Source organism: Hylobates moloch, unplaced genomic scaffold (genome assembly GCF_009828535.3).
Source record: "Hylobates moloch isolate HMO894 unplaced genomic scaffold, HMol_V3 SCAFFOLD_22, whole genome shotgun sequence".
Lineage (NCBI taxonomy): Eukaryota > Metazoa > Chordata > Mammalia > Primates > Hylobatidae > Hylobates > Hylobates moloch.
The window spans coordinates 33,877,355-33,903,352 of NW_026652297.1; the positions used below are offsets into that span (position 1 = coordinate 33,877,355).

The 25,998-nt window shown below is 40.1% G+C and overlaps 1 protein-coding gene across 1 annotated transcript in view; it reads right to left on the reverse strand.

Moving 5' to 3' along the window:
• Positions 1 to 24,381, reverse strand: part of KIF13B (kinesin family member 13B) — a 126,875-nt gene extending 102,494 nt beyond the window's left edge. The window contains exons 1-8 of the mRNA XM_032143565.2: positions 24,328 to 24,381; positions 21,853 to 21,945; positions 19,715 to 19,895; positions 15,271 to 15,358; positions 13,452 to 13,586; positions 10,849 to 10,961; positions 9,624 to 9,735; positions 860 to 1,072 (exon numbers count right to left, since the gene is read on the reverse strand). Of these exons, the coding sequence (XP_031999456.1) occupies positions 860 to 1,072; positions 9,624 to 9,735; positions 10,849 to 10,961; positions 13,452 to 13,586; positions 15,271 to 15,358; positions 19,715 to 19,895; positions 21,853 to 21,945; positions 24,328 to 24,358 (966 nt within the window). The 5' untranslated portion in view covers positions 24,359 to 24,381. The remainder of the gene's footprint in view (positions 1 to 859; positions 1,073 to 9,623; positions 9,736 to 10,848; positions 10,962 to 13,451; positions 13,587 to 15,270; positions 15,359 to 19,714; positions 19,896 to 21,852; positions 21,946 to 24,327) is intronic.
• Between the last annotated feature and the right edge of the window lie 1,617 nt (positions 24,382 to 25,998).

Consider the following 25,998-nt stretch of genomic DNA (forward strand, 5'->3'; position numbering starts at 1 on the left):
AGACCAGCCTGACCAACATGGAGAAACCCTGTCTCTATTAAAACTACAAAATTAGCTGGGCATGGTGGCGTGCGCCTGTAATCCCAGCTACTTAGGAGGCTGAGGCAGGGGAATCACTTGGACCCAGGAGGCAGAGGTTGCAGTGAGCCGAGATCACACCATTGCACTCCAGCGTGGGTAACAAGAGTGAAACTCCATCTCAAAAAAAGTAGGAATCCTGAATCTGATATTTCATTCCACTTTCCCAAAGGGATGAGCACTTGGGATTGCAGGTCAGAGTTGGTAGGTTTTCAAATTTATTAATGCAACATTACCCATTACAGAATACACAGAAGACAGCTGTAATAGAGTAACACTAAATACATGGGTACTTCTACTATAAAATATTTTCTACAAACGTAATTAATCCACAACATGGAAAAGCTAGATTATGAAGGTGTAGAAGATTCAAGATTTTCATTCTGACTTCTACCAGGTAACAAATGAGATTCAACAAAAATCCTGCTCTCCATCATTTTCTGCACAAAAATTAAAATTATATACACATGGTCTCCAGCATCTCTCTTCCTTTCCTATTCCATTATACCCCTCTCTTTTGTCTGCCGCCTGAATAGAAATGCAAACATTTTCTCAATTTTCTTTATTTGCTCCTGTTCAATCTTTTTAACATCTGTAAAGCCTCTTTGGAGTCCTAATATGACAACCTTCCTTTATTTCTCATCCCAAAGTTCTCCTGCTATAAGAAATCCACAAATTTTAAGTAGAGTACTCATCCCTCACAGCCCAGGGGAAGAAAATTCAAGCTCTAGGCTAACTCCTCTTTCTGGACTCACAGGGCACACGCAGTGGTGCCTCCTACCTCTGCTTTGGTCAGCTGCTCCCGGAGTTTCTCAACTTCTTCCCGGAGATCTCGGATAATTCGGGCATTAGGGTCCTCGTTCACCACAGCGTGGTTAACAATGTGCTTGGCTCGATCTGCATACCGCAGAGTTGAGAGGGTTTCATCATAGTTATCAGCTGCAGGACTCACAGTAGCCACCATGGCGGTCTTGCTGTTACCCCCAAGGCTGTCCTACAGGAGAAAACAGAAAGTTGAGTAGCATATTAAAGTTGGAAGAAGACATCATATGAGAAACCTGAAATCAGAAATGGTGAACAATTTTCCCAGGTCAAACACATTCAACGACAGAGCCAGGGCTAAAATGCAGGTGTACAGACTCGAGGCTTGTGCTGTTTCTTCTCTGCCAAGCCATTGTACTAAAAAGAGGGAGTTTTAGCCTTTGATAAAGGACAGGGAAATGTCGTGAAACCTACCTTGATTTCGGTTTAATAAAAATTAATTCTAAGCCATCTGCCCTATTTTATAGGCAAGATGATACCACAAGAACACAGACTACTCGGAATAAAAAAGGACTCCTTAAATGCCTCCAACATCTTCCTCAGAGGAACAAGCATGATACTCATTTGGCAAACTCCTCCACAACCCCCTGTACTGGGAGTCTCCGTGAAGCCTAATAATGGCTCAGAAAGTTGCTATTACAAGCTATCAAGCACCTTGTAAAGTTTTTAAAACATAAGGTACAATTATAGTCTTACAAAAAAGTATGTTAAAGCAACTTCATTTTCTTCGCTCTGATAGCACTTCAAAAGCTACTAAGATTGCAAGTTCTACAGAAGCACTTCCACCGTTCAGACAATGGTCCTGAGAAGACATACTGTCTTCGTGATACTCCAACTGCTAAGTACAGTGAAATGGCTTTAGGACTGACTGGCTTCCAGTTGAATGAAAAAACAACCCTTGCTTAAGAACATTAAAAATAGAGATGTAACTCAAGCACAAAACTAGACTTGGGGCATTAAGCCCACTGCGCTCTGCTGCACCACAGACAAGGCTGCCTATGCAGGCGACCTTCTGGCGCCCACACCCTAGTACTCTCCCCTTCCCTTGAGGATGGCCAGGACTTATTCATCGGTCTCCAAAGAATGAAAGTGATGGCATGTCACTTCTAAGGGTAGATTCAAAAAAGATGGTGGCTTCTGTCTCAGGTGTTTTCTTTCACTCTGGGGGAAACGGGCTGCCGTAAAGTGAGGCGGCCCTTTGAAGAGAGGCCCACAGGCACGAGTTTGGAAGGAGATCTTCTGGACCCTGCTGACAACCATGTAAGTGAGCAGACACCAGTCATGCCTTGAGATAATGATGACAGCAACCCCCCATCCCCAACACTTTAATTATATCCACGTGAAACAACCAGGCTAGAGCCACGTCGTTAAGCCACATGCACCCGGAGTCCTGACCTATGGAAACCCTGAGACAATAAATGACTTGTTTGCAGCTGTTCCATTCTGGGGGTAATCTGTTACAATCAACAGTAACTACTCATATATTAGGACACCAACCCAGGCTGAGACAAATTATCAAAGCAAACAAACAAAAAGATTGAATATATTCTTTTCAGGAACAGAATGTCACTGAATGACAGACTCTCAAGATGAAAGGGAACACTCCAACAGGCCAGTAATGGGGAATTCACTAGAGCATAAGAAAGCTAACTCTACTTTGGGGCAGCATTAACCTATGGAAAACTGCTTTTGAAGATACAAGGCTTTTCCAATCTTTTTTTTTTTTTTTTTTGAGACAGAGTCTCGCTGTCGCCCAGGCTGGAGTGCAGTGGCGCGATCTGGGCTCACTGCAGGCTCCGCCCTCCGGGGTTCACGCCATTCTCCTGCCTCAGCCTCCCGCGTAGCTGGGACTACAGGCACCCGCCACCTCGCCCGGCTAATTTTTTGTATTTTTAGTAGAGACAGGGTTTCACCGTGTTAGCCAGGATGGTCTCGATCTCCTGACCTCGTGATCTGCCCGCCTCGGCCTCCCAAAGTGCTGGGATTACAGGCGTGAGCCACCACGCCCGGCCTTTTCCAATCTTATTACAACGAAAATGCGTTGGAACAATCTGTGATTTCCCCAGTCTTTGTGCACACACTTTATTTTACTTAGGTCTCCACCTTTTGTGAGTTCAATTTATCACAGAGCCTGGTTTTACTGGTGAGAAAACAGGTTTGTTCGGACAATGGAGGTTAAATCTTGCACTCTGCCTAAAAATCTAGAACTGGTAAGTTGAACAATATCCTAGCCCAGTTAGATTCTGCCTTCAAGTCCAACATGATTTCCACTCCCCAACAGCTGCCCACAATACACATTTGGTAACACAGAGAAAGTTCAGGCCTGAAGATTAAATAAGGTGACCTGACATCTTTCCAAATTATCTTGCCCTAGTTTCAGAAACAAAATGATTCCTAAGGTGTTATTAAAAGGTCAATATGATCACAGACAATATGTCCCTTATTCATATACCAGTGAAAGTTTGGTTTTCCACAGAAAACATAATTATAATTTTGAAGAAATTAATTATATTATTGAAGAAAATATAATTTAATGCATGACATGGAAAGAACTATAACTAATTTAGGAGGTAAAAGCCATGACTGTTTGCTTTGCTCTTCACTTCTAGACACTAATCCCACAAAGCTGGTGCTCCAGATTTGGCAACTTCCAGAAAAAATTCATGAAGAGTCCCATGCACATGAATGAAATTCAAGTGTGATATAACGAGAGCACAGGAATTCAATCTCATTGCCGTTTGGTTCACTGGCAGCATCGCACTGTCCTCTGAGAACCACTGCACACTGTCAGCCCACGTGAACGGCAAATGCTCTCAGCTGAAAGGGGATTTGTAACAATAACTACCAAAGGAGAAAAGCATGTATATTGTGCTCCAATTTATGCTGAGAAAAGGAAACCTGGCAAACAACAAATGCTTGATATTTTAAAAGCCCTTGTTCATGGAGCAACAATACCCTTATGTTAAAAATGACCTCATGCCATCAGCAAAAAGGAAATCACAACAAAAGAACTGGCACTCATTCAAGGAGAAAGTAGAAAGTGTCTTGTTTACTCTTTAACTGTTTAATTAGGCAAATCAGATGAGGTTTGTTTCAAAGATGGCAACTGCAAATTAAATAGTCATAGGAAAGAATTTACTTTTGGAGGTCAGAATTTTTAAAAGCTGAAATAACTCTGTGAAGACATATAATCCAATTATTTCATTTTACAGATGAGAAAGTGAGACCCAGGAAAACGACAGACTTTTCAAAGGTCACAGAGCTGATTCAGAACAGAGCTGAAATTACTCATTCACTCAACTCTTCCTGGAGTTCACCACTAGGGAGGATGCTGGTAAGCAATACTATGTAACAGGAACTAAGATGATAGGGATAAATACAATATGGCCAAATCTCTGTTAAGGAGAGAGGTTAAGGAAGACTCTCACCGAAAGTGACACTTTAGACCCAAAGATAGAGAAGCATTACCCAGGCAAAGGGAGAGGGGAGAGGAGGGAGGAGAGACTGAAGAGATGGGAGGGGAAGGCATGTTCCAAGTGGAACAAGAGTAAAGTCCTAGAGGTAAGACCACACTCATCACTTAACTGGAATTTGTAACACCAAGAAGCATGAGATGAACAATAAAAAGTAAAGGGGGTCAGCTCATAAAGGACCTTGTAAGTCACACGCCATTAAAGAATTTGGACTCTATGGCTGGGCGCAGTGGCTCACGCCTGTAATCTCAGCACGTTGGGAGGCTAAGGCAGGAGGATCACTTGAGTCCAGAAGTTCAACACCAGCCTGGCCAACATAGTGAGACCCTGTTTATACAAAAAAGAAAAAAAAGAACTTGGACTTTATCCTAAGGGCCTAGAGACAGTTACTGAAAAGACTGAGGGTTAAAAGTATTAATGTAGAAACATGCTGCAACCTAACCATGGAGAAAGGACTGGACTAAGAAAGCTCGAGGGAGATGACTGTCATCCAGGTGACAGATGAAAAGTGGCCTTCATTAGGGAGGTGACAGTAGGAACGACAAGAGGGAGATGAATTAGAAAGATACTTATTATCTGAGCACTCATTACCAGAAGTTACTTCATGTTAAGAGGCCACATTTAGATGGCTATTCAGAGGACCAAAAATCATCTTAATATGAAATAGTTCTCCAGTGACCACTCAGCGAATGCGTAACCCTCATTTAATGGTTGTTCCATCCTCCCTAGGAGAAGAGCACCCACATCTATCCTAGACCAAATCACCAAGAAAAGCCACAGCTTCTCTCATTCTCAGATACTACACACATTAAGAGCACAACACAATTACAATGCAAATATGAGGCAGAAAAAAAAAGACTCTGTGAAACTGAAAATGTTATAGAAGATGGGCAATTTTACAAGTTCAATGGAAATTATGTTGGAAAACACAGGAAATATGCCCATGTCAAACTAGCATCTGGGTGAGTCAGACCAAGAATTTAAGAAGGAAAAAGCAACAGGGACCTAAAACCCACTTTAAAGGAAAAGGATCTGCATTTCAACCAATTTGGAGGGAGCTCTGGGAAAACTGCTTAAGCTCTGGAACATGTTTTGCAAAAAAAAAAAAAATTGCCCCTATTTACGATCTTCTGTGAAGGCCAAATGACATTAAAAAAAAGATCATATAATTTTTTTTTCTTTTTCTTTTTTGAGATGGAGTCTCACTCTGTCGCCCAGGCTGGAGTGCAGTGGCACAGTCTTGGTCACTGCAACCTCTACCTCCTGGGTACAAGCGATTCTGCTGCCTCAGCCTCCCAGGTAGCTGGGATTACAGGTGTACACCACTACTCCCAGCTCATTTCTCTATTCTTAGTAGAGATGGGGTTTCACCATGTTGGCCAGGCTGGTCTCAAACTCCTGGCCCTCAGGTGATCTGTCCACCTCGGTCCCCCAAAGTGCTAGGATTACAGGCCTCAGTGAGCCCCATGCCCAGCCAGATCTTTTTTTTTTTTTTTTTTGGAGACAGATCTCACTCTGTCTCCAGGCTGGATCACTGGCCTGATCCTCCCAGGTTCACACCATTCTCCTGCCTCAGCCTCCTGAGTAGCTGGGACTACAGGCGCCCACCACCACGCCGGGCTAATTTTTTTGTATTTTTTAGTAGAGACGAGGTTTCACCATGTTAGCCAGGATGGTCTCAATCTCCTGACCTCGTGATCTGCCTGCCTCGGCCTCCCAGAGTGCAGGGATTACAGGTGTGAGCCACCACGCCCGGCCAATCACAAACATTTTTAAGGAAAAAAATAATGACAAATATTCAGTAAACACATGACTTATTTTTAATACATGAAAATTGCAATTATGACCTAAATTAACCAAACAGCAGATTAAGTGACCTTTTAAAAAATGTTTATGGTTTCATTCTTCAAGTTCAAGTACTGTGAACAGTTTTTTTCATTATTTTCTATCAAGGACTGGTAATAATGAAAGTAACCTTTGATAAGAAGAGCATAGCCTTGGCAAAAACAGCTGCACAGTCAAGTCAGCGCTGATTCCAATCCCGATCCTGCCATTCATTAGTTCTGCAACTTCTGTGTCATCTGACCACTGGGAACACCACCATTTCCCTTCTGAGAAGGAAAGGAGACGATACCCATGTAGCCCTTGGCATGGCACCAGATACTCCTACAACAGGGGCTCCCTGCCTCCAGGCCAACGAAGCCACTCAGTGATTACCCATGCCATTTTCACTATGTCGATTAAGTTAACCAAAGATATTTCTTGTTTGTTGGTGCTTTTTTTTTTTTTTTTTTTTTTTTGAGAGGGAGTCTCACTCTGTCACTGGGCTGGAGTGCAATGGCACGATATCAGCTCACTGCAACCTCTGACTCCCAGGTTCAAGCGATTCTCCTGCCTCAGCCTCCCGAGTAGCTGGGATTACAGGCATGCACCACCACACCCAGCTAATTTTTGTATTTTTAATAGAGATGGGGTTTCACCATGTTGGCCAAGCTGGTCTCGAACTCCTGACCTCAGCTGATCCTCCCACCTTGGCCTCCCAAAGTGCTGGGATTACAGGCGTGAGCCACCACGCCCTGCCAACAAAAGATATTTGTTGTTTTAAATGGACTCAAGTAGCAACACTGAAACAAGGACAATATATGATCAGGAAATGTTTCTGTGGAAAGTTTGAGGAAGAAGTATCTTCTCAAGATTTCTTCTAGAGGCCAGGCATGATGACTCACAGCTGTAATCCTGGCACTTTGGGAGGCCAAGGCAGGAGGATACTTAAGGCCAGGAGTTCAAGACCAGCCTGGGCAACATAGTGAGACCTCATCTCTACTAAAAATTAAAAGAAAAAAAAAAAATTCCTAGCCAGTAGCAGTGGCTCATGCTGTAATCCTGGCACTTTAGGAGGCTGAGGCGAGTGGATCACTTGAAGTCAGGAGTTCAAGACCAGCCTGGTCAACATGGCGAAACCCCATCTCTACTAAAAATACAAAAATTAGCCAGGTGTGGTGGTGCACGCCTGTAATCCCAGCTACTCGGGAGGCTGAGGCAGAAGAATCACTTGAACCAGGAGGTGGAAGTTGCAGTGAGCCGAGACTGCGCCACTACACTCCAGCCTGGGCAACACAGCGAGGCTCCGTCTCAAAAGAAAAAAAAAAAAAATTCCTTTGGTAATGAAACAATTTAAAAAAAATTTTTTTTAATACATGTTTAAGGTGTAGAGCACGTTTGATATATGTAAACATAGTAATATAATTGATTACTACAGTCAAACAAATGAACACATCCATTACATTATGTGGTTATCTTTCGTGATAAGAGCACCTAAAATATACTTTTAGCAAATTTTTTTATACAATGTTATTAACTATAGTCCTTAGACTGCCCATTAGATCTCTAGACTTAATATCCTATATAACTGCAAGTTTATTCACCAGTTTTTTAAAGATATCTATTTACTCTATCATTTTAATGGCTTTTATGAAAAAGAATAATTATATTCATCCTTCAAAGTCTTGAATTTTGCAGTTTGCTTGTTTTTCTAATTACAGAAAAAAAACTACAAGACATTTTTGTTAGTCTTACAGAAGTAGAAGTTCTTATACTGTTTGAGACAGGAAGGAAAAGTAAATTTTTTTTTTTTAGGGTAAAGTACTGAGGTATTTAGTTAGGTAGGCTGACGTCAGTGATTCAAATAACAAAATCTGAATAATAATGTTCTATTTTAAAAGACAAGGTTAGAATTGTCTTTACGGCGGGCCAAGGTGTTTTAATTTTGTTCCTAATAATTATCCCTTACTATCTGATGTTTGTGAGGTTGCATGACGAACCTTTACAAGTCATTTTAATTATCACAACTTGTTTACACTTTTGTTTAAATTTCTAACAGTCCGCATTTTGGCCAAAGGAAGTAATGGACCTGATATTCTACTGTGGAAAATTTACTGAATTTTAGCATTACATTTAAGAAAGAACATACTGACATTTAGGTAAAGAATGTTTTATTTTAACAAAAGATATTCAAATAGTGTGTGGAGTTTTGAATTAAAAAGTTGAATACTAGTAACTCTTGAGAGGAGGAAGAAACCAGGAGAAACCCCTACTTCATTTCACAAAGGCCTTTTTCTAAACATGCTATGGACTAAATCAGTAACTATGTCCTCTGCTAAGCTACTGGGGCGGCCCGTGTTGAACTCATCTTAGTATTTTGAACCCCTAATGCAACGCATGCCAGGTGTTCAACAAATTCTTGATCAATAAGAAAATAAAACATCACAAAATTAAACAGGGCACATAAAATTATTTCTCCATTTTAAAAATAGAAAAAAAAAGACTATTAAAGGATTTATTGAGGTGACACCTCCATAAATGGGTTAAATTGTCACTGCAACTTATATCCTCTAATTCCCAGTCCGATATCCAACTCACCACACCACCTTATGAAGACTAAAGGGGCTCTGGAAGACTGGAGGAAGCTGGAAATAAGTCTCTCTTTTTTCACCAGACTCCTGTTACATGTTATCACCATCTCTGTCATGGATCTATCACAAACTCATGTTCTAATATTGTGTGTGCACATCTTATCTCCCTTACAAGCCAGAGAGGGCAAGAAGCACCCTCTGTTTTCCTCTGTTTTAAAATGGAGGTTACGTTCTCCTCCTACCACAGCACAGTGGCTTTCTTCTTTCTCACTTCCATTGCTCTTGTTCATACTGAATCAATCGATTAATGAATGACTGTGTGCCCTACTCTGTAGCCTCTAACAACACCTTTAAGAAGCCAAAAGCAAATTAAAGCCATCCTGAGTAAAGCTAAACCGAAACCAAGGTCTGACTGTCCTGAAGTTAAACAGAAAACAAGCTCCAAAATGTTAGCCCAACAAAAGGAGTCTGTGGAAGGCCAGGGTGGCCCAGCTGAGTGTGAGGCCAGCGGAGGCTCCTCCTCCATGACTCACACAGTGGTCAGATTAGCAGGAGGTCCTTTCTCTACTCCCCCAAATCTCCAGAAGCAATCATGTGATTCCGTGTGCATCTGGCAACCCCACTGCATCCAGGTTCTAGTAAGCTGGGATGTGAATTGCTAGGAAAAAACCTATGTTTATTCCATCAAAAATGTCATTACCGTAAGAGCCTAATAATTATACATTTGCACACCGATAGAGGAAATGATACCTGGAAGGGATTACTAGTCTACTCTTTTTTCTTCCTTCTTGCCAACCACCAAAACTATGCCAGGAAGAAAAAAAAAAAAAAAACTTACCTTGAGCAGCCAAGTGAGAACTGAGTCACGATATGGAACAAATTTATTCTTGTTTTTGCCAGCACTCTGATCTGCAAGAGCTGAGATAACCAGACCGAGGGTTGTGAGGGACCTGCATGGTGCAACAAACCGAAATAATTACAAAAATGAAATATATCAAATGTCACATTTTAGCACAGATTGAACACCAAGATGCCCTTGTACCTGCATGTGTCTTTAAGAAAGGAAGCCAGAAACTCAATAATTAAACCATAGTACAATGCAAAAATTGTATATATGAGATTCAATAATAGGATAGCATCTGGGTGACAGTGTTTTATCATCTCCATTTGGTTTCTTTATGACTCCTATGTGTCCTTCTGGGATCCAAGGACAGAAAAGCTTCCTACCCATAATTAGCTAACAATTTGGCTTGAGGGAGAAAATGTGAAGTCCATATGAAGGAACTGGTAAACAAAATATTACTTCGTATTATTCGTAGCACAGGATCACCCCTCCCATGAAAAGAATTACCTGACCCAAAACAGCAATAGGGCCACTGCTGAGAAACCCCGACCTGTGCTCTTCGGCCCCATCAGGCTTCTCAACAAAACCTAAAATGAGCCCACATGAAGGAACTGATAAACAAAATATTACTTTGTAAAGTCTTAGAGTCTTGGACTTGGACAAGCACGACAGTGTTTAGTAAAGGAAAAGCTCAATGTGGTTAGTACATGTTTGTTCAAAGAGCAACACGCAGGTCAAGATCAACAGTTCCACTCTGAGAGACCAATTATCTTTGATCTTCTCTATAGCTTAGACCAGTGGTTCTCAACTGGAGGGTGACTGTGTCCCCACAGGGAACAGCCATGGTTGCCGGTTGTTGAAAGTGAGTTTGGGTTGACACACCTGGGGGTGGGGGAAGAGGTAGCAGCTACTATCGCCATCTAGTGGGGAGAAGCCAGGGATGCGGCTAGACACTCAACAAAGCACAGGATCACCCCTCCCAGGAAAAGAATTACCTGACCCAAAACAGCAATAGGGCCACTGCTGAGAAACCCTGACCTGACTGAGGCTGTGCTCTTCGGCCCCACCAGGCATCTCAACAAAACCTAAAATGAGCCCAGGCCCACTGAAAATACCAGAAAAAAATTCCAAATCACCTTATTATTTTAATAACCACAGATGTTCCCCTATTGGCTATTAAATCAATAAAGCAATAAAAATAAGCTTCGAGAGCACTTACTTGTTAATGTTGCTCCCTTCCTTCAGCCTGTCCCCTGCAGCGCCTGTCTTCGTTGCTCGTTCACTGCCAGCTAAATCCACCAGGCTCAGTTTGCCCACTTTCTCTCCAGATGTCTACAAAGGAAAATCAATCAATACTAATCAACAGGAACACAGGGCCAGGTGTGGTGGCTTATGCCAGTAATCCCAGCACTTTGGGAGGACAAGGAAGGAGGATCACCTGAGCCCAGGATTTCAAGAACAGCCTGGGCAACACAGCAAAATCCTGTCTCCACAAAAAAAAAAAAATAGCTGGCCATGGTGGCGTGTGCCTATAGTCCCAGCTACTTGGGAAACTGAGGTGGGAGATCACTTGAGCCCAGAAGTTCCAGGCTACAGTGAGCTATGATTGCACCTCTGCATTCCAACCTGAGTGACAGAGTGAGACCCTGTCTCTTAAAAAACAATACAAAAAGCAGTTCTGTCACAACTAAATGGGTTATGATCTAAACCCTTTATTAAAAGTATTTACTGTTACTTCAAAATTATTTTGTGCTGCTATAACACACTGTAAGAAAACTGTACAATCTAATGGTGGAGACACAGAAAATTTATAAAACTCTACTAATCCAGCCAGGATGAAAGCTAATTATCTCAGAAAAACAGTGCCTCCAAAATGGGCCATTTTGAAGGGTGCCTAATGAAATTTCCAGAGCAGTATACAAAAGTACTTCTAAGACTTAAATTTTACTATTATTGGAAACTGTGTTTAAAATTTCATGGATATTTATCAATAATCCTGAGACAAAACACTTGCAATTCTGACATAAAAAAAAAAATAATCTGACCTTTATACAATAGAAGAACCCCTCAAAATCTCAAAACATTTTGTAACATTTACATCTTATTCATACATAATTCCATTTCATGTTGGGTGTTAGACTTACATCTTTTTCTAATTAAGATATTATATACATACAGATATATAGATATCTTTATCAAAAGTGTTTTCTTATCAAGCACATACATGTAACATACTTCGTACTTCAATAGCAACATAAGAAATGTAGGAAACCAACACCAAAATCTATAGACTGAATCATTTTTAAAGCTTTCCTTTAAAATAGACATTTCCATAAATAAACATGCTGTTAACAAAAGGATATTCACCGTCCCAAATCAAAAGTACTTTTAGTTTAAAAAAAAAAAGTCTTCAGTATGTTTTTTGTTTTATGCTGAAAAGGAAATAAGAAACAAAGAACTTTTTGTTGTTACACTAATCTTGCTGTGATGGTAAAAGGAGAAAAATATGCTTTCAGCAGATGAAAATCCTGCCAAAATATAGCACTTTGCCAGGGTGATTATTTTACCTTTTGGTATTTGAAATGGACACACTAGGGGGTAGGCATCATAATAAAATATGTAAAATTCACATAAAAAGAGGGAAAATGCAAATATACTAGGCAACAGAGACGTTTGCAATGCAAACTGGGTTTACTCTTCACCAGATTCAAAACCAACCACTCAAAAAGTTATTCTACAAAAGCAAGTGATTTTATAGTACAATTTCCCCAGTGTCATTTATTCCTTCTAACAGTGTTTCACAGAAGGCAACACTGCAAAAGAACCTCTGCTAAATCAGCTAGAATTTTTTTTTTTTTTTTTGAGACAGGGTCTTGCTCTGTTGCCCAGGGTGGTGGGGCAATCATAGCTCACTGCAATCTCAAGCTCCTGGGCTCAACCGATCCTCCCACCTCAGCCTCCCTAGTCGCTAGGTCTATGGGCATGAACCACCCACACTTTCCTAATTTTCAAATATTCTGTAGAAATGGGGTCTCATTATGTTACCAGGCTATTCTCCAACTCCTGGGCTCAAGCAATCCTTCCACCTTGGCCTCCCAAAGTGCTGGGATTACAGGTGTGAGGCACAGTGCCTGGGCAAGCGAGAGCATTACCACTGGCTCATGCTTAGCCATCACAGTTTAAAACTCAAAAACTGCTGAGGCAGACAGTGGGCCATCGGTGCACTTAACTTCTGCTCCACCTTCCTTTAGTGGGAGTGGACGGGAAGCTTAAATCCACATTTCTCAGACTCCCTGGCCGCCCAGGCTCAGGATACACTTGCTAGAGGCTGGAAGGCAGAAGTAGAGCAGAGGCTGCCTGCTGCCCCTTTCTGGCTCTTTCTGCTGGCAGCGGGACTGGGGAAATGCAAGCACATTCTCCAGGTTCCAGGGTGCTACGAGGCAGCAGCATGGACAGAAGCAACTTCTCTATTCCTGCTTCCTGGATCACAGCTATGGGTATGCCTGGAACTCAGAGTTCTAGAGGTATCCTCAGAGGTGGCACCACCCCGGTAGCCAGATGTGTGCTGTTCAGAAAGTTATTCCTTGAGAGGCAGTCTAGAACCTGGTCCTCCTCGGATGTCCCAGCATCCCTGGAATCACCTGCTTCCCTACGTGACATCCCTTTCTATTGACCTAGAGGGGCTTCTGTTTCTTTTCCAGAGTCCTCATTGATACACAAGTCTAGCCAGGACTTTAATTCATCTAACACCAGAAGAGGAAAAAAACAAAACCACAATCCACTTTAGAAATATAAAAACAGGTCATGCATCTGAACACCTACCCCAGACTTCACATCATAGAGAGTATGTGTGAGGGTGATTTTGAAAACTGCATGAGATCGGCTACTCTCCTCGTTCATGTTGGTTGCAGCAACTGTGCGAGATTTGTTACCTTCCGACATCAACGACTCAATATCCTAAGTGGAAACAAGTCACAGACCCACGTTTCATTACTTGTGTAATACACACTAAAATCCTGCTACACTACAAAATGCATTACAAGTTTTGCTACTTAGTCAACAACATTTGGAGTTAACATTTGTTTCTCAATGAATATTGAGCCCCATGGAGTACAATAGCCAATACTGTCTCTGAAAACTCAAAGTACATCATTTGCTACAGGTACAGAGGTGGCAGCTTTGACTCAAAGTTCAGAAGCTACACCTTTGGTCACACGAGATGAACAAGTATGCCACATCAACCCTCATCTAATACAGAAATTTGAAAAAACTTAATTTCTTTAATACAGAAGCAATACAAATTTATTGTTAAAACAAATTAGATTATACAAATAAGCAACACAAATAACTTAAATAACTTGTGTCATTTGTCCCCTCATATAGGCATATCACCGACTACCACTATCTTAGCAGACCTGGTTTTAAAAATTAGAACCTCAAGAGACTAATTTTCTGCATTGATTTACCACTTGGTTGCTACTACTACTAAAAAAGAGAAACAACAAAATACAATAGGAAGGTCAAGGGATTTTCTTTTTTTTAATGTTATAAGCTCTAAAACAGTTAACCAATCTGGATTTTAATTGTATTAATAACAATGCAGAGCTATGACACCCATCTGCCTTACAAGGATCTTAATGAGGAGTGAGAAAAATGGTATGTGCAAAAGTTGACTAGATGCTTCCCATTACCCAGTCTTCACTTCTTTCCAATAAGGCAGCCCAATCTTCAAATTGGCACATATGGCCAAGCTAAGAGACTACATTTCCCAGAGGCCCTTGCAGCTCACTCTGGCCACATGACATTTTAGTGAATAAGATTTAAAATTAAAATAGGCCATCTGGGAATTCTCCTTAAGGGAGTAGGCATGCTATCACGTGTTGGTTCTAAGAGCCATCTTGAACTATGGGAATAAGGACATTACCACACCTCTCTATGTTGACCACTGGAAGGAATCTAGGTCCCTAATAACATATTTGGGGCCACCATATCAGCCCTGGAGAATCTACCTCCATATTTCTTTTCCATGAAAAGCCTTGTTTCAATCACCATTCATTCATTCATACTTTCAAATGTATACTGAAATCACCTACCATAGGCCAGGTACTTTTCAGACACTGAGAATATATAATGGACAAAACAGATAATAATCCATGTTTCAAATAACTCTGTTACATTTTTTTAATGTTATGTGCAACTGAACACAATCCTAACTGACACACATCATCAAAAACTGAAAATCACAATTTTCTATTATAAGAATAATGTTTACAAAAAAATTCAACATGATACATAAAAAGCCTCAAAGTAAAAACATTAACTGCAAAAGGAAGTATAAGTGGGCCCCAGAATGGGAAAACAACAACAAAAGATAAAATTCACAATTTTCTAGATTGATTCCAAACCCACTTTAGATTCACTAAGTCTGATAACTTTTCATTTAAAAGCCTCATCCTATTTAGTCTATATTTATTCACCTGTCTCTGATCAACTATCTCATTTTTAGGATTTTTGTAAAGTGATTTATTAAGTGATGCTATTGTATAATGCAATTTTAAAAATAACAAATTAAGCCAAGAAAAAAAAAGAGCCCCACCCTACTACACTAAATTTAAGCAGTTCACACACAGGATGTTGTTACCTTGTAGCTTGTGACAGCCAGTTTAGAAAGTCCGTCGACGTAAGGTCCCAACACACTATGCTCTCTGACTTTCAATGTCTGACGGCTTCTGTTCATGAAAAACAAATGATTTTTTTTTTAACAATAGCCTGTTTTTAAAAAGGACTCAAGCTCTGCTCCATAAAAATATACAATGAATTCAAGAAAGACCCCAAATAAATAAAACCAACTGACTTGATCCAAGAAGAATTTAAACCAAACTTTAAAATCTTCACTGCGAAGAAAACTTTATAATGTGATTAAATATCACATCACTCAAAAGGGTACATTGTGGGATGTCTATTTACTCACTACAAAGAATGCAGAGTCAAATAAATATGAACAATCTATTTGTCTTACACAGAATGTGGTACAAAGAGCAGAAACTCAGTAAATGTTAACTGTGCAAGAAAGGAAAACTACAGACCAGTCTCAGTCATGAAGAAAGACAAACGAAAGACAGTAAACTGAATCTAATGATTTCAAAATACAAAACTGGGCTTATCTCAGGGCTTTTAGGCTATCAACCATTGGAAAAAAGATCCATACACTTTAATCACATTGACAGCCTAAGGGGGCGGAGGAGGGAAGTATGATCATTTCAATAAACGCATGAAAAAAGATTCAATAAAATTAAAATTAAATGTTCATAAGTTGTTTTTTTTTTTTTTTTTTTTAAAAAACCCCTCTTAGCAAACAAGGATCTAATAAACCCATAAAGGACATCTGAGAAAAATGTAGAGCACAGATAGCATACTTAATATAAACCAAAAATATTAAGAATATAAGCCAAAAATATTAAGAATAAACCAAAAAATAAGGGTACAAAGTTTCCGTTAGAAGGAGTAAGTTCTTGAGATCTACTGCACAGCATGGTGACTATAGTCAGTAACATAATGTGTATTTCAAAATTGCTGAGAGTAGACTTTAAATGTCTGCACCACAAAAAAAATGGTAAGTGTGTGAGGTGATGGATATATTAGCTTGATATAATCATTCCATAATATATACATGATCAAAACACATTGTACTCCATAAACATATACAATTCTCATTTGTCAATTAAAAATCAAATTATAAAAAAGAGTGTTAATGATGACGTTACTGGTGATTTTCATTTTATATTTTTGTTTATCCTTATTTTAAACCACAAATGTGTGTCCACTTTTGAACTACACAAAATCTTTTTTAAAATAAGTAATAAATTATAACCCTTAAAGTTTTTTTTTTTTTTTTCCCAAATGGAGTCTTGCTGTATCCCCCAGGCTGGAGTACGTGCCAGGATCTCAGCTCACTGTAACCTCCACTTCTCGGGTTCAAGCGGTTCTCCTACCTCATCCTCCTGAATAGCTGGAATTACAGGTGTGCCATCACCACACCCAGCTCATTTTTGTATTTTTAGTAGACACAGGGTTTTGCCATGTTGGCCAGGCTGGTCTCGAACTCCTGACCCCAGGTGATCCGCCCGCCTCGGCCTCCCAAAGTGCTGGGATTATAGGTATGAGCCACCGTGCCCAACCAATGAGTCAAGTTTTTTGGTGGTTCTTTGATGCCTATGAAGAGAGGTGCACACTCCTCAGCTTGATACGCATGCTCCTTTATAATCTGCTCTTGACCACCTCTTAGTCAGCTTCTCCTTATCCTCACCTTAGGCAGGAATTAATTTACTTCTATCCATTTGTATTATAATAAACTTTGGCCTCTAGAACAGCAAGAATAATGTCTAATTATTTTGGGAGTCTGCAGTTCCTCGCACAAGTCCTGGCACATAAGAATCACTAAGCGAATGAACAGACTTCACTAACAAAGTGAAGATGAGAGAGATTAAGGTGACAGTGAGGACTCCAAATGTGTTAGCTTCCGTCATTTGGAAAGCGAGTGCTAGTAACTAAGAAGGCAGGAGAGGAAGGGAAGAAATGTTGAACACATACAGTGAATGACTAGCACAGAAGCTGAACCACATTCAATCACTAACACTCATAATAAAGAGAGCAAGAAGAGGATAGTTCTAGAATAACCCTTCATATAAACAGTAAAATCAGGGGATAAGGAAATTACTCTTAAATCTAAAATCTATAGTACCCTAGGATCAAGCATTAAAAATGTCACTTATTACCATGTAACTGGATAAAGTAGATATAGAATATTTGATTTACTTCTCACCCCACGATATATTCTATTATTCACCTTTTTCCTTTATTTCCTTTTTCTTAATGTATCCTCTATTATCTCCTGAGTAAAACAACATAATTACATTACTATATACTAGATGCTGAATATAATTAGTACGTGAATAAAAAATGAAGTTTTCTCAAATGGTCTTTGACTGAAATGAGATCACCTTTAGAGATTTTAATCCATTTACTTTGAATCTTCAGAAACTAAAAAAAAAAAAAAATTTCCAAAAAATTTTCACTGCAGAGATAACAGCAGCAGCTACCACTTATTGAGCACTTACTGTACGCCAGCAAATGTTCTAAGACCTCAGGTGTATCATCCCAGTCTATCTTCATAACAGCCCTCTGAGATAATTGTATCCTATCATTTCCCTCTTCAAGTTCCCTCGAGGCTGAAAAGTTGGGCCTGGAAAGCTTAAGAAACTTGCTCAATAGGTAACAAGTAGAGGACCTAGATCCTGAGCTATGCAAATCCGAAGCTCTTCAGAATTCACTGTTAATTACTGTAAGGAATTATCGTAAGTAAGCTGTTAATTACTAACCTAAACCCAAGACAAACACAGGATAAATTACTAAAGACTGTACATGTGCAGATAAGTTGAAAAGATGCCATACAAGCACCCTGGATTAAGCAGAAGAATGAACAGGTATGAAGTCAGTCAGCTAAGAATTTCTGGAAAGAATAGGTCTGGGCTGGATCTCAGAAAAGTGATGATCTTTGCAGAGGTCAAAGTCCAAGAAAAAGTCTCCAAGGCAGAACAAAGAAAAAAATATACAGGGGTATAATATTAAGTAGGATGTGGGTACCTGGGCCGTAAGGTACTCTCTGGCCTCTTTGTTTTGGAACATTTTTTATTTTTAATTTCTTTTGAGACAGGATGAATCTCTCATCCTGTCACCCAGGCTGGGGTGCAGTGGCACAATCTTGGCTCACTGAAGCCTCAAACTCCTGGGCTCAAGCGATCCTTCCATCTTGGCCTCCTTTTGTTCCATGTTGACTTCTGTGCATCCTACTCTCTGACCACACTGAACTGCTGGATCATTCTCCAAAAGTGATTAATTTATGGGCTGTGAGGTGAGGGAGAGGCATAATCAGAGAGATGAAACGTGGTCTTTAGGACAGTGAATTTTTAAAGATTCTCAGGAACAAAAACAAGTGCCCAACTTTCTGAGTAGTTCTCACCCAACTTCCCAGTGGACCAACTTCCCACTCAGCACAAATGTTATCAAGCAAGTACACTCTGGAATCTTCCCTTCTCCTCGGGGCAAGATAAGTCATTGTCCCTTTGCTCTCTAATTTGTAGCAGCCTTCTTCACAAGTTAAAAGCAGATAGCGTTGTATTTTAATTATTTGTTTACAAAACTCTCATTCTGTCCACATTGTGAGTTCTTGCATAGTGCCTGGTATGTAATGATCACTCAATAGATGTTTGTTAAGTAAAGTTCGTACAGAAGCACTGAGCATCAATTCAATCTCCCTGTGAGAATCCTAAAGATTATTTTTGGTCAAGGAAAACTGACAACAGAGAGGAGCTGAGGATTCTGTTTGCTCTTCACTGAGAGTCACTATGACTCACTGCCTCTAAGATCCTCTTTTCCTTGATCATCTTCCTCATCCAGCAAAACTAAATGTCCTCCTGTTGTCCTCCAAACTTTCTATAGGCCTCAGCTTATTTGGCTCTTTGACCTTCCTAGTGCTGTTTTTACATCAACAAGCTACAGGCTGTGGTCGTTATCTCCATCTTTCTCCACTGTTGCGCTTCCTTAACATCTGAACTCGAAGAACTCTCTGTGGAATGAACAGATTTCCAGATACTGTGCACTTTCCTCACTCAGTTACAGCTGTAGAGGCAAACCAGAATTTGTGAAGGCCTCCTAAGACTTCCAATCCAATTCTCTTTACAAGTCTGTGCCATGAAATCATGGGCACTTGTTTTTGTTCCTGAGAATCTTTAAAAATTCACTGTCCTAAAGACCACGTTTCATCTCTCTGATTATGCCTCTCCCTCACCTCACAGCCCACAAAGAGCTGAATCCCACCTGAAATTTCTTGGGTTTCAAAAAAAAAAAAAAAACTATTGAGCCCAGGAGTTCAAGGCTGCAGTAAGCTATGATTATGCCACTGCACTGAAGCCTATGTGACAGAGCGAGACCCTCTTAAAAAATTAAACAGTAAGATTTGCACTTAAGCCAATTTAAGTCTGTTTCAGTTCACAATGCTGAAACACTAAAGTCTCAAAGTCCTTTACCCTTTGGGATCAAGGAGGTCTCGAACTTTTTCATTATAAATTTCCATGTAGGACACTTCTACTTTAAAACTCTGTTCTTCATTTTCCTCTTTCTGAGTTCGTTCAAAGAGTCCACTGCAAAGTCTTGGGATTAATCCAGGTTGGTCAGCTGTGCCCATCATGGTATAAGATTTTCCAGATCCTAAAAAAATGGAAATCAGAGTTACTATTGTCTCTTTGAGACGTTAAATACATAACCCTCTTTCTGTTGCTCATAATAAATTATAAACACTTAGCAAAACGCCAAAATGCAGTGAGAAATACACCCAAATATAATGAGAATAATAAGTACAGAAGCTTTCTTACTGCACATGCGAAAGTGAAAAGCAAATGTCCTTTAGAAAGAAAAATAGGCTGGGTGCGGTGGCTCATGCCTGTAATCCCAGCGCTTTGGAAGGCTAAGGCAGACAGATTGCCTGAGCTCAGGAGTTCGAGATCAGCCTGGGCAACAAGGTGAAACCCCGTCTCTACTAAAATAGCCGGGTGGACGTGCTGTCTAGTATCCGACAAGAGGCAGAGATTGTAGAACCGGGAGGCAGAGGTACAACTGAGATTCCCACTAAAGAAAGAAAGAAAAATAAACTTATTTAATCATCCTCATACTTTAAGAAAATATCTAAAGCAAGTGAGAAACAGTGAGGTCTAAAAGTTTTCCGAAATAAGCTGAAAGAACCATATACTTAATACTATCGTGCCTGCTCCCAACCAGTGATCACAGCACAAAAAATATAGGTTCTCCCTGTGGACCCCAGAGCAAATTAACTCACTTACCCTTTCACTATAGTGTGGAAACTAAAGAATAATCTTTTTTCTTATATAAAATTATTTTCTCGGCTGAATGCAGTGGCTCACGCCTGTAATCTCAGCACTTTGGGAGGCCAAGGTGGGTGGATCACCTGAGGTCAGGAGTTTGAGACCAGCCTGGCCAACATGGTGAAACCCCGTCTCTCCTAAAAATACCAAAAAAATTAACCAGGCACAGTGGCAGGCACCTGTAGTCCCAGCTACTCCGGAGGCTGAGGCAGAAGAATCACTTGAACCTGGGAGGCAGAGGCTGCAATGAGCAGAGATTGTGCCACTGCACTCCAGCCTGGACAACAGAGCGAGACTCTGTCTCAAAATAAAATATTTTCTCCATTGTAAAAGAAATATATATTAAATAAAATTTAGAAAACACAGGAAAATAGAAAAACTTAAATTACCATAGTCCTACTGCCCAAAAACCAGTAACTATTGACACTTAAGTATAATTCCTTCTGTTTTTAGTAGCAGTGTTTTTGCAAATATGCTTTTAACCTACAAGTTGCTGCTTTTGTCATGCAACATTTTATTGTTATCATAATACCTAAAGCTAATGTGCCACATTTCCTAAGTACCAGGACTTCTGTAAAAAGTTTGCACATGGGAACTCGTTATGACAACCCTACAAGAAGGTCTATGATCATCAGCCTTTCCAGATAAGGATGAAGGGCAGAGAGGTTAAGTAACTGCCCAGGTCTCTCCGCTGGCCAGCTGCAGAAGCAGGACTGGAGCTGTCGCCGCCTGGCCCCAGCTTTCTGCCCTTTCAACACGACACATGAGGCTTCTTGAAAACATCCAACACATTCTTCTGTGAGAACATTTCTAGCTGGACAAGCTGTATACTTTACTCTTATAAAAGTAACTAGTTCACTTCAAATAGATTTTCTTTTCTTGACCACAGAGACTCAAAAGCCAAAAAGCTTCTTAGTTATTACTGGTGAGATATTAACAAGTATGTTCTTTTTGGTATTTTCTCTGTTATGATTCTGAAAGCCTTAAAAAAGCATGATCTATAGGCATGGCTAGTAATATGTTCAACAGTCATAGCTCTGTATTTTTTCGAAAAACAACCCTGCCAGTGCCTTGTGAGACAAATCAGTAAAGATAAAAGATCCCAATCCTAATTTTATTACACTCATTTTAAAATAATGTTATTGACTACCTTCAACATCTACAGTACTTTCTGAAAGCAAAAACAACAAGGAATAAATCAGCAATGTTACTCAGTAAAATAAACATGGTTCTATTTTCTCTTTCATAGATGGTTGTTTATGTGATTTCATGTTATTTAACATTACCAGTCTGTCCATAGGCAAAGATACATGCATTGTAGCCATCAAAAGCATTCTGCAGGATATTCTCCCCAAGGCACTTGAAAACAATATCTTGACCTGAGAGAGAGAGAATAAGAGAAAAGATATTTTAAGCCAAAACTACATGTGAACAATTCACAAAACAAAAACAAAAATCTCAAAAATGTATAATCTGCTTATTTATCTCCAAACAAGATTTTTAAATTTGACGAATGCTCCCAAAGGCTTACGCCTTCCAGGTTATTTCTAGTTAGCACATGAGGGAAAATCAGCTCCCTGTACTACATACTTGAATAAATAAACACTACTAAGAATCCCCTGCAATGCAGAGCCAATGAGCTGCTCACTTTATAATCAATGATTATAAATATCTGAAATTTATACTTGGGACCAGGTGTACCTGGACTTAACTATTTACCACTCAGGCAATGCTCTTATTCAGTGGGTACCAGAGTTTAGAATAATCATATGTACCAACCCCCTCTCCTTTCCCTCAGTGACAATTTCTAATTACAGGATCTACAATACATACCAGTTAGGACAGGGAGTCAGAGCCTGGAAATTTCCCTCAGCTTTCAATCATGGACATAAAGAACAGAGTCAAGTTCTCCCCGACAGGCCAAATGCGATATATCACTACTCAGTAATCGAATGTGAATCTGACAAGTCACCCTACCTCACTTAGTCTCAATACCACATGGAAGAACTGGATGCTTTTATGTTATGGCAAGGATATTCCATTATGTCTCACTTCCTTTTTTTTTTTATACCAGTTAACTTATACTTCTGATATTGGGCCACTTAGACCAAATGAATCTTAACTTCAAAACAGCCATAATATTCATCTTTCTCATAACAGAAGCCAAAACAATATGATGCTTAATATTTAAAAGAGATTGTTAAAAAACAGGTGACAAAAGCAGTAAGGAATATAGGCAATCAAAGGCTGTCACTGTAGTCCTAAACTTGTGGTGAGATGTGGCTTGAGACAGTCATCATTTAGAAGAATAATAGAGTAACAGACTTCCAGAGCCAAAAGAAAATTTAGAGAGAATATGGTATATTCCTCTCCATTAAAAAGAGAAAACTGAAGCTCTGACAGGTGAGTTGATTTACTGAAAGGCCCAGGGGCGGTAAGGAGCAGGGCTGGGCCTGCAGCCTAGGGTTCCTTTTCTCCTTGGCCGGTGCTCCGCTTCTTTTACTATGCCATCCTGTCACTCCGGCCCAGTCTCAGGCCTCCAGGGCAATCAAAGTGGCGACCTTGTGCTCCCGGCCTCATGTAAGAGCTGGGCGTGTGAGCGTGGAATAGCCACTGTGTGTGCTAGTCATAGAATTTCATCAACATATACCAAGAATGGCACACAGTGAATCTCCCATTTTCCAATCAACATTAAAAACTCTAATAGCAAACACGGGAGGGTGCTGTCTGTACTTTCTACAGTTATGCAAAATAATCCTATCGTACTCATATATATCCTATGGTAATTATATAGATGTAGGTTACCATCCACGGTTCCTGGCTCATTAACCCTTGTTGCAGTCTTTTACATCGTTGGGGCACTTTAGGCCTCAGGAAACTATCTGATCTCCTGCCCTCCTTTCACCTGCTGGAGGCAAGACTCTCATCTGATTGTGGGTCAAGAGCTTCTCATTCCACAAGGTCTTGCCTCATATCCTAGAGGAAGGAATGCTACACAGAATGGCCAAGAAAAGTCTGAACAGACAGGACGTGTTGTGTTCAGATCATACGCTTTTTGTCCAATCACATTTCTAATCAGTTGACAATCATGCGTATATAAGGAAGCCTCCATAAAAACCTAAAAGGACAGGGTTCAGAGAGCTTCTGGATTGCTAAACATACAGGGCCAAACAGGAAGGTAAGAACTCATCCACACGCCAGGAGGGCGCCGCGCCACCTCCATGAGGACAGAAGCTCCTGCACTTGGGACCCTTCCAGACCTCACCCTCTGTATCTCTTCATTTGGCTGTTTACCTGTGTCCTTTAAAGAAAATCCCTCATAATAAACCCCTAAACACGAGTGTTTCCCTGAGTTCTGTGAGCCGCTCTAGGAAATTAATCAAACCCAAAGAGGAGGTTGTGGGAACCCTAATTGGAAACCAGTAGGTCAGAAGTTCTAGAGGCCTGGACCTGCGCTGGTAGGAAGGAGGGAGCGGTCTTGTGGGACTGAGCCCTCAGTCTGTGGAGCTGACGCCGTCCCCAGGTAGAGAGCATCGGAACTGAGAGGATGCCCAGCCAGTGTCTGCTGCTTGGGGTGCAGGGAAAACCCCCCCAACATTTGGTCACATTAAGTCATCTTCTGTGTTGATGACTGTTATTGTGGTGTGACAGCAGAGGAAACACACAGTTTGGGGAGTTTGCCAAGCAATCGTGTAAAGGAAAAAATACTGAACACCTCCTTCTATACCATCAGTAGTTGACAGGCTGCTGGATTCTATTACCTGCATACTTTTCTTTAACAGATTCATCCATAGACCAGAAACAATGATCATAAGCAAACACCTGTTGAAAATGAACATAAGTGTGTATTAAGAAAACCTTAACATTACTTATAAACCATAACTGATAAAACTGGTCATAATAGTGAAATAAAACAACTTACTGTCATACAATGGGAATTAATTATGTATGTAGAGGCTTACAATGAGAACTAAACACCCTATAGGTGATATGACTCTATATTTTACATGGAAAACTATTCACAACGGTAAGTGACAAAAGAGGTTACAAAACAAAATGTGTAATAAAATGGCTATTGCACACACATGCACCTACAGTCACACACACACAGTTACAGCTATAAAATTTATTTTTTTGCAGTGAAATTAGTGATCTTTGTTTTATGTTTTTATATTTTTTCAATTTTTTATTTTTGTAGTCAAAGATATTTTTTAAATAACATTTAAAGATGCTCACTACAGCATGTCCAAAATAGCTTAAAATAGCATTAAATGTTTAAATAAATTATGACACAGCCATGTGCAAGTACAGATTTGAGGGTATAGAAGACTTACTGATTTAAAAAAGTTTATGTTAATGAAAAAGTTATAAAAGTCTAGAGTATGATTCCATATTTGTACCAAAAAACTATATGCATAAAAAGCAGGAACAATCTGTATTGAAATGCTACTTGGTGGGATCTTACAGATGACCTGTTTTGATCTTTCGCCTTATCACCACTTTCTAGAATACCACATAGTTCTTTTGCACTGTTTGAAAAGCTTCTTTTCACTAATTATTTCTTTTTCTTTAAACCAACTAAGCAAAGGCAAATTTTTCACTGACTGCATCTTTCACTTTTTTGATTTCTGTCAGTTTCAAATCTACTTACTTGTGTTTTGTGATTTTACCTCCGTAAAGATTTTAAGTGCAATTGGTTTAAAATGCATCTCAGTTCACATTTTGTCACATTCTCCCACTTTGGGAGTCTGTTGCTATGCTTTCTGATGATGGTTTGCATGTTAGTTGGCAGGTACATCTTAGCAAGGAGTGTTTATTTTATGGTTTACATGATTGCTTATTTTTTCCTCTCCTGATGGCTACCTTTCCATGACTAGTTTATGTTGTCATTTCCATTACTGAAGCCCAGATTTTGGTCTTCTCAAGGCCCAATGTCTCTATCCCTTCCTATTAACACAGACATTAGCTCAATGTTTGTGGCCAAAAACTGATTGTAAGCCTTCACTCACAGAGAAGGCTCACCTAAATCAGTTTTCACGTGGTGAGCTTGGTTCCAGTCCCCAACCACACACCAGTGCCCCCATTAGTCGGCAAGAGTTGAACTTCCAATCACCTCCAGGCACCTGGTCTGATTCCAAAGCCCTGGAAATATGTCACTTCAGCCCTCACTTACTGCTGGTCCTTGAAGTTATATATGTTGTTGTTGTGTTTACCTAGTTTTGTGTAGAGACAGGGTCTCACTATGTTGCCCAGGCTGGTCTCAGACTCCTGGCCTCAAGCAATCCTCCAGCCTCAGCCTCCCAAGTACTGAGATTACATCTATGAGCCACCATGCCCAGTCTAAATACGTTGTTTTTGAGTCTGATGACATGATTTTCACATTCTAAAATATTTTATCTGTCTCTGCTATAATTTTGGTGTTGGCAGGAGAA